This window comes from Pseudopodoces humilis, chromosome 20 (genome assembly GCF_049639895.1).
Source record: "Pseudopodoces humilis isolate 2021_Gansu_Grassland_sample_001 chromosome 20, ASM4963989v1, whole genome shotgun sequence".
Lineage (NCBI taxonomy): Eukaryota > Metazoa > Chordata > Aves > Passeriformes > Paridae > Pseudopodoces > Pseudopodoces humilis.
In genome coordinates, this window is record NC_142219.1 from 10,531,876 (window position 1) to 10,539,831 (window position 7,956).

At 50.7% G+C, this 7,956-nt stretch overlaps 1 protein-coding gene across 1 annotated transcript; it reads left to right on the forward strand.

Annotated features, from left to right (window-relative positions):
• Nucleotides 1-48: 48 nt before the first annotated feature.
• Nucleotides 49-7,589, forward strand: ACADS (acyl-CoA dehydrogenase short chain). Its single transcript, XM_005524441.3, has 10 exons — nucleotides 49-144; nucleotides 448-608; nucleotides 2,091-2,240; nucleotides 2,405-2,516; nucleotides 2,896-3,047; nucleotides 3,316-3,486; nucleotides 4,679-4,816; nucleotides 5,109-5,204; nucleotides 5,536-5,592; nucleotides 6,233-7,589. The coding sequence occupies exons 1-10, from the start codon at nucleotides 84-86 to the stop codon at nucleotides 6,383-6,385; spliced, it is 1,251 nt and encodes a 416-aa protein (XP_005524498.3). The 5' UTR covers nucleotides 49-83; the 3' UTR covers nucleotides 6,386-7,589.
• The last annotated feature ends 367 nt before the right edge of the window (nucleotides 7,590-7,956 follow it).

The following is a 7,956-nucleotide window of genomic DNA, read 5'->3' on the forward strand; positions in this document are numbered from 1 at the left end:
GCCCCCTGCGGGGCGGGGCGGGGCCGGGCCGCTAGGGGGCGGGGCGCACGCGCCGGGGGCCCCGCGCTCCCTCAGGCGGCGCGATGGCCATGGCGGCGATGGTGGCGGTCGCGTCCCGCTGCGCCGGCGGCGGAGCCTCCCGGGGTAAGGGCGGCGAGAGCGGCTTCGCTCTGCTGCGGCTGCTCGGGGGAGCTGCGAGGCACGAGGGAGGGGCGGGAAGGGGCCGCGGCCTGCGCGGGAGGTGGCGTCCCGGTGCCCTTCAGGGCCTGCCTGAGGCGAGTCCCCTCAGGCGAGGGAGTGGCGCCGCCCTTCAGCTGGGCCGGGGCCGCGGAGCCGCAGGAAAATGTCCTGGGCTGGGGGGACCCTCAGAGCCCCTCACGGGCTGGCGCCCACCCCTGGCCCGGTGTGAAGGGCGGCGGCGGCGCTGAGTCCCCTCCCCGCTTGCAGCGCTGGCCCTGCGGTGCCGCCGGCTGCACACCGTGTACCAGAGCGCCGAGCTGCCCGAGACACACCAGATGCTGCGGGAGACGGTCCGGGACTTCGCGGAGAAGGAGCTGATGCCGCTTGCAGCGCAGCTGGACAAGGAGCACCGCTTCCCGGCCGAGCAGGTGGGTGTGAGGGTTGGGATGGCACAGGCAGAGACCCCCTTTCTGCTGCTCTGGGGCACGACCCCTTGGGCCGGGGCAAAATGTACATCCAGCTCCGGTTTAGCAGGAAATTGAAGTTTAGGCCAACTTGTTGCTCTGAATGTGGACGTTGTAATTCCCACAGGGCATTTTGAGCTTTTCACCTTTACTTGTGTTTCTCTGTATCTGGCTTTAGTACCACTGAGTTTTTAGTTCTCTTACAGACTTGCCTGTAGGCTATAATAAAAACCATAAAATTGATTTATAAAATTAATTAAATACTTCTACAGACTGCACATAATGGTTTATGGTGAGCAAGCATAGATGATGTGACTGCATTTTAGATGGTGGAAAGAAGTGATCAGGAGGTACATGCTGCTCATCCTCTGAGGCTGTGAATAAATTGAAATTCCCACAAAAACAGTGATCTCTTGTAGAAAGACACACCAGTGTCTGTGTTAAGCAATGAAATACAAAGCTCCAGCAAAATAAATCCTGTTACATTAGCTAAGAGACTCCAGGCAAACCCTGTTGGAGGCATGAAAGTTTTGTCACAGTGCTCTTTCTAGTAAGGTATAAGGATGGTAGCCAGTAAAGTCACATTTACCCTGAGGAAGAAAATAAACCTTACTGTTCTCATCTGAGGATTTAACATTTGATTCTGAATCTTTTGACTTGAATGTGTAGGGGAAATTTTAAGATGCAAACAAGTGTTTAATAAGATGAAGCAACATACATAGAATCAGTGGCTGTCTTGTTCATCTTCTGGATTTAATGTAGAGGATTGGTGTTTTGGGTGCCCACATAGGAGGGAAATTATGTGCCTAAAAATTCTCCCTGGTTCCTCTAAAAGTAAGGAGAGGTTTATGGTTGCAAAGCAAGGGGTCTAGCTGGGGAACCTGGGGTAGATTGATTGCAATGTAACTAACAAAAAAAATTATCTGGGAAGCAAGATCTAGATTTATTGGGAATGAAAAAAAAAAAATCACCTTGCACCACTGTTTTCTGAAGCCATTCATTCTGTAAAATTCTTCACTTGTGCGGTCTAGGCTGAAGCTCAGCAGACTCAAAGGTAAAGTTCCGATGATTTTTATCAGCTAGATTTCCCATTTCTACTGACAGGAGACATGCAAGGTTAGAGCTTGTTAGGTGGGAGGCTGAGGAAATGCTGGTGGAGTTCTGTCTCTCACCTTCAGAAGGCTCCCCCCTTCCCAGTACTGAAGACAGCTCTTTAAACAAGCTAAAGAGTCTAAACAACAGTGTCTGTGTACAGCTCCTGCCGAAGTCACTGGGATCTGGGGACACTTATCAGTTTGTTCAGATTCCCATTTCACCAGGAGTTGTGTGCATCTTTTCCTCTGGGTGTAGCCCTCTCATGACATGTCTTGCTCTCCATGTGTCTGTTTGCATTTGCTGGCGCACTGGTGCTGCAGAGGATGTGACCTGACCATTCCCTGTGTGCAGGTGAAGAAGATGGGTGGCTTGGGGCTGCTGGCTATGGACGTGCCAGAGAAGTACAAAGGAGCAGGCCTTGACTACCTGGCCTATTCCATCGCCGTGGAGGAGATCAGCAGGGGCTGCGCATCCACCGGCGTCATCGTCAGCGTCAATAACGTGAGTGTGAGGGGCAGGCGTGAAATGAGGTTGGCATTGCAGAGGGGTGTTTGGAAGAAGTGGATCTGTTCCTGTGGTGGGTTCTGGCATGTTGGAAAGCACATTAGGGAGTTACTCGGTTGGCTGTACCTTCAAGAGGCACTAACAACACTAAATTCTTAAAGTCCCTGTATTTAGGGCCAATACTCAAGTTTGGCTCTGAAGAGCAGAAGCACCAGTGGATCGCTCCCTTCACCAGTGGAGAGAAAATTGGATGTTTTGCTCTCAGTGAACCAGGTGATGTGACTGTTACCATCCCTGTTGCAAAGAACGTGGTGTAGCATCTTTCCTTGGTCAGGTTTAGGATGGACTTTAGATCTTTGAAACTGGCACAGTTTGTAAAAGGGTGGTTTATAGCAGTTCTGCGTGAGTTAAGTCTCAGTACCCAAGGTATGAACTGCCATCCTATGGTCCTTGCTGAAAATACTCATTCCCTGTGTGAGCAGAGCTCTGGGCATGTCTTGCACACATGGGCCTTTCCCTGTCCTGTGCAGGGGGGACAGTGGTGACACTTCCACAGTTCAAGAAGTGCCATGAGCTGATGGGGTGCAGGTGGGGAGTGAGTTTGCCCCCAGTGTCTCACCGATCACCTGAGGTTTGCTGCTGCTTTGCTCAGGAAATGGCAGTGACGCGGGTGCAGCCTCCACCATGGCACGCCTGGATGGGGACGAGTGGGTTCTGAATGGCACCAAGGCCTGGATCACCAATGCCTGGGACGCCTCGGCCACTGTGGTGTTTGCTACTACAGATAAATCCCTGAAGCACAAGGTGCGCTACTTTGTATCAGTCAGGAAAAAGGGGTGGGAGTGAAGGAGTTGTGGAGAACTTTGCCATGGCTGGAACTCTTTTTAGAGCTGTGCAGGCATTGAGCAGAGGAGGGGCTGATGTGTGCTGGTTTTGTTCTGTCTCAGCTCTCCCCTCCCTCCTCCTGGTTACCTGGACATGTGGCTTTTATGTAAAATGGAGGGAGCCTGTTGACAGCCAAAAGTGGAAAGGTAAGAAAACACCATTCCTAAGAGTTTGTGTCTTGTTGCAGGGCATTAGTGCATTCCTGGTTCCCATGCCAACACCTGGGCTGTCACTGGGGAAGAAAGAAGACAAACTGGGAATCCGAGCCTCTTCCACTGCCAACCTGATATTTGAGGACTGCCGGATACCCAAGGCCAACCTCCTGGGGCAGCCAGGAATGGGCTTCAAAATCGCCATGGTAAGAGAGGGATGGGGTGCAGCTGTGGGTGTGTACAGCCATAGCTCCCAAGCTTACTGTTAGGTAAACCATTTCCAGAGGCAGTCACTTCAGTGAGGACTGCTTGCATAAGCTGTTCTGTGTTAAGCTGCTGACCCTTTGTGCCAATATAGGAGGAATCATTCCCAGAGCCTGATGAATGTTTAATTTACACAGATCTTTGACAGCACTTCTATTGTGGCAGTTCTCAGCTGGAGCAATGCTGATGCCACTGTGGTGCTGTGTCAACAGGGGCAGTATATTTTAATTTTTCTTCCTTCCCAATGCTCTGTTCCTCCAGTTGTACCCATAGATAAAGGGAAAACATGGCATTTCCCTATGTGAATATTGTGACAGAGGAAAGTTGTCCTGGAGGCGCACGACAACTTCTGGAGAGTCTCTCAAGGTGAATGACTGATGATTATGACATGCATGTGACTTCTGAGGAGGAGCAGGGCAGCTGGGAACAGCTTTGTTTTCTGCAGTGAAGCACAGTTTGAGAGTGGTCATTGCTCTCTCTGGAGGGGCAAAACACCCTTTGTAGGCCTTACATTTTGGGCTGAGCTCCCTGGGGCAGAGCCCATTCCATTATGTCCAGAACTAAAAGTGCTTGGTGACCGACAGGTTCTTTTAAAGACCTTCAGCCTAGGGTTGAGAAGATGAAGCCTTTTCTCCCTGTGCTGCACTTTCTTGCTGTGCACAGAGGTGCAGAGTAGGTGTTTGAGCTACGTCAGGTAACTGACTGGGTTCACTAATCAGCCTGAAAAACGCTTTCACATGTGTGTCCTAACGATGAGGGTAAAAAAGGAAAACTGACCGGATTTTCAAAGCAGAATCAGCTGCAGTGAGTTGGGCCTGCCTAAAGAGTTCTTTCCAGCCCCTTCCAGAGCAGATCCTTGTTGTGCTGTTTCCCTTATTTTGCACCCTCTCTTTTTCTCCCAGCTAATAAGCAATCCCTCTCCTTTCTCCTTCTATCGCTGAACTGTTGCCTTCTCTCTGCAGTGGCATTGCCTGTTACAGCTCTCTATCCCTGCATAACTGGGAACATTCTGAATCAAGGTCTCTGACCAGAGGATTTTAAGGCTACAGCAGCTGTCCAGCAACACCAGAAACGTGTGTCTACTGTTCTTGATCAAGAATGACTTGACTTCGATATATTTTATGTCTTTCTCAGCAAACTCTGGATGGAGGAAGGATTGGTATTGCCTCACAGGCACTTGGAATAGCACAGGCAGCTCTTGACTGTGCTGTGGATTATGCTGAGAAGAGAATGGCCTTTGGGTCACCCATCACAAAGCTCCAGGCAGTGCAGGTACAAGCTGGGCACATGGGGCAGTTTCACAGGGTGCTGGGGCTGGTGGAAAGTCCCTATGTGCTCTTGGGCGTGGTATCAGACACACAGTGCACTTTGTACTGTCTGGGGTAAACAGGCTGATAATTCTGTTTCAAATGCTGTTAAAACTGATTGTTGGGAGAGAGGCTTCTTTTCCTTAGGTGGCCCCAGGGGTGGGAGAATTCAGGGAAGAATTCACCCAGGGGTGAGATTCAGCTGTCCCCTTGTGCAGGCAGAGGCCCTGGACCAAAGGCAGTGTTTGTTGTTGCAGTTCAAGCTGGCAGACATGGCTGTGGCCTTGGAGGGTGCGCGCCTGCTGACCTGGAGAGCTGCTATGCTGAAGGACAATGGAAAGCCCTTCACTAAGGTATTTCCAGCCCTTTTGTCAAGCAGCCACAGCACAGGGCACAGGCTCAAGGCCAGGGAACCCCTCTCCATAGAGCATCGCTGTGTTCAGAGACTGCCCAGCCGGTGCTGCTGGCTGTAACCCCCCGCAGGTCCTGGGCCTGCTGCCCACCCTGCGGCAGCCCCGAGTTCAGCACTGGTTGTAGCCAAGGGGAGAGGGGTTGCTGCTCTTGGCTGGCACCATCTTCAGGCCTCTCTGCACAGCTGCTCTGTGAGTGTTCAAGCTCCTTGTGCAGGTGAGAGGTTCCTCTTTGTGACAGCTGCACCCTCAGTGATGTTTTCCTTCCCCAAAGGAAGCGGCAATGGCCAAACTGGCTGCATCAGAAGCTGCAACATCCATCGCTCATCAGGTAACTGTCAATTGACAACTCTACATACATCATGTGGGTGGGGACTTTGGATGTCTCACAAGTGCTTTGGGAAGGTGGGATGGCATTTACTAATCTATATTTGAAACACACCAACCAAGAAAGCAACCAACCCTATGTCTGAAACCGATTAGCACAACCATCTTCACAGGTTGTGGGGAAGTAGGAGGGCAGGGATTTATAACTGGCCTGTGGCAGGTGTATTATTAGAGTGGCCTGTGCCAGCTGCTCTCCAGGGATGTGGCAGTTTTGAGAAAGAGCAACAATGTGGGAGAAAGCTTAGGGCCACCAGTCTTCACCACTGTATCTGGATGACAGCCTCTGTTCCTCAGCTTAGTGTCCCCTATCTTTGGTAAAAGCATCTTAGAATCTGGATCACTGACAGATACTGCTGAAGCAGTAATTTCCCATCTGGAATATCCATATTGCTCTTATCCAGATCAATCCTGTGTATTCCTATGATCACAAATGAGCTGCAGCCATCCCCATTATGTGTCCCACCCTCCCCATTATGCTTGCAGTGGGCTCGCTTCCTCTTAAAATGGCTGTGTGTGCATGTGCATTCTGTAGAAAACAGATTACTTGACCCCACTTTCTTTCTAAGCTGCTGCCTTTGTTTCAGGCTATCCAGATCCTGGGTGGGATGGGCTACGTGACAGAGATGCCAGCGGAACGGCACTACCGTGACGCTCGGATCACCGAGATCTACGAGGGGACCAGTGAGATCCAGAGACTGGTGATCGCAGGCCAGCTGCTGAAGGCCTACCGAGGCTGAGGAAGCTGCCTGGAGCAGCACACTGCCGCAAGTGCCTTGTAATGGTGCACAGTGGTGGAGTCTGACCCTCTTGCATGAGGCTGTTGAGGCTGTGGATGGAGGTTTTCCTCACCAATGAATAACTATGACCCTCTAGTTAAAATGTGCTGATTCTTCTTTGGACAAAGTATGGCACACGGAGGCTGGACTGAGGTTTGTAAGTGGTGGCTGTGAGCGCAGGAAGGAGGAGGCAACTTGTGCTTGGGGCTTTTCCTAAAGTGGACTGTTGGAATGGCTTGGTAGTGGCAAAATGACAGCACTTGCCAGCCACTGTCTATTTTGCTAAATTTGTCACTACAGGGCACTGGACAACCAGTGCCAGAGTTAGAGGTAGTGTGAGCCATGATCCCTGTGCCATGCTTCAGGCTGCTGGTCACGTGCCTCTGCAGATCAGACTTCACTGGAGTTCAGGTGTGGGATGCAGCTGTGTGGGAGCTCCTGACGGGACAGCCTGGGCTGAGGTAATCCCTGCAGCAGGGCCTTTCTCACTTCCAGCAGGAGAGGAGCCAGACAGGAGGACATGCAGGGACAACCCACACAGAGAGGGCTCTGAGCACAGACTGTGGTTTCTGTCTGCGTAGATGTGAAAACAGATCAGAAAGAATCCCTTGATCTGGGCCAGCAGAGCCCAGCACCTGCTCACTCAGCTGCCCTGGGAATGTAGGGATAGAAGCAAAGGACATCAAACCTGAAATGCCTAGGACTACTTTGTAAAAAAACCCAAAACACCAAAAAACCCCCTCTGCTCCCAAATCTGCTTCTGCAATATCAACAAGAAAGGAAGTGCCTGATAGGGCAGTAACAGCTTTTAATCTCTACATGTTTTGGGCAATGAGGAAATGAAGAGATGTCACCCAAACCTCACCAGGAAGCTTTAGCAGTAGCACATCCTCAGTGATTACTGATAAGACATTAACTTTGGCTGTTGACACTTCTAAAGGAAAAGCTCTAAACTCAGGAGAAGAGGGAGAGGATTAAGACTAGAGTCTGTATGGTCCAGTCTGCCTCCTTGTCCAAACAAGTTCACTAGAGGGAAATGGTTATTTTCCTGTGGTGCCTTTTATTTAAACTTGTGTGCAGAGAAGACTAAAAGGATTCTGTTAGAGAATGAGAGAGCAGAGAAGCAGAGAGCAGAGAAGACAAATAAAACCTGATTTTAAAGGACCACCACTCCCTCACCTTTTTTTTAATGCAGATGTGAATTAATTTAATTTCTTCCAGTCACAAGACACAGGAGCAGAAACCAGCAGGGCCTGCACGCACCAGTGAGACCAGTTCTCAGTGATGTCAGTCATCCCTGTGCAGGGTGCTGGAGTGCAACAGCGTGTTGGGGCAAGGGCCTCAAGTGCTCAGTTTCTCCTTGTTGTTCTCCTATGCATAATGACTGTCAGAACTCACTGGGCAGTGCATTCAACAGGAGCGTTCCCACTGGAAAACCATTCCAATGATTGTGAATGTGTTGTAAATTATGGAGGGCTTCTATGATGGTACCTGATGCTGTGGGATTCTATTTTACACTAACTTCTCCTTGC

What these genes read in the sequence shown, in the direction of transcription:
- ACADS (XM_005524441.3), top strand. Translation starts at nt 84, where the DNA reads ATGGCCATGGCGGCGATGGTGGCGGTCGCGTCCCGCTGCGCCGGCGGC. An exon ending in CGGCGGCGGAGCCTCCCGGG is followed by an intron (nt 145 to 447) that starts GTAAGGGCGGCG and finishes CCCCGCTTGCAG; the next exon opens with CGCTGGCCCTGCGGTGCCGC. An exon ending in ACCGCTTCCCGGCCGAGCAG is followed by an intron (nt 609 to 2,090) that starts GTGGGTGTGAGG and finishes CCCTGTGTGCAG; the next exon opens with GTGAAGAAGATGGGTGGCTT.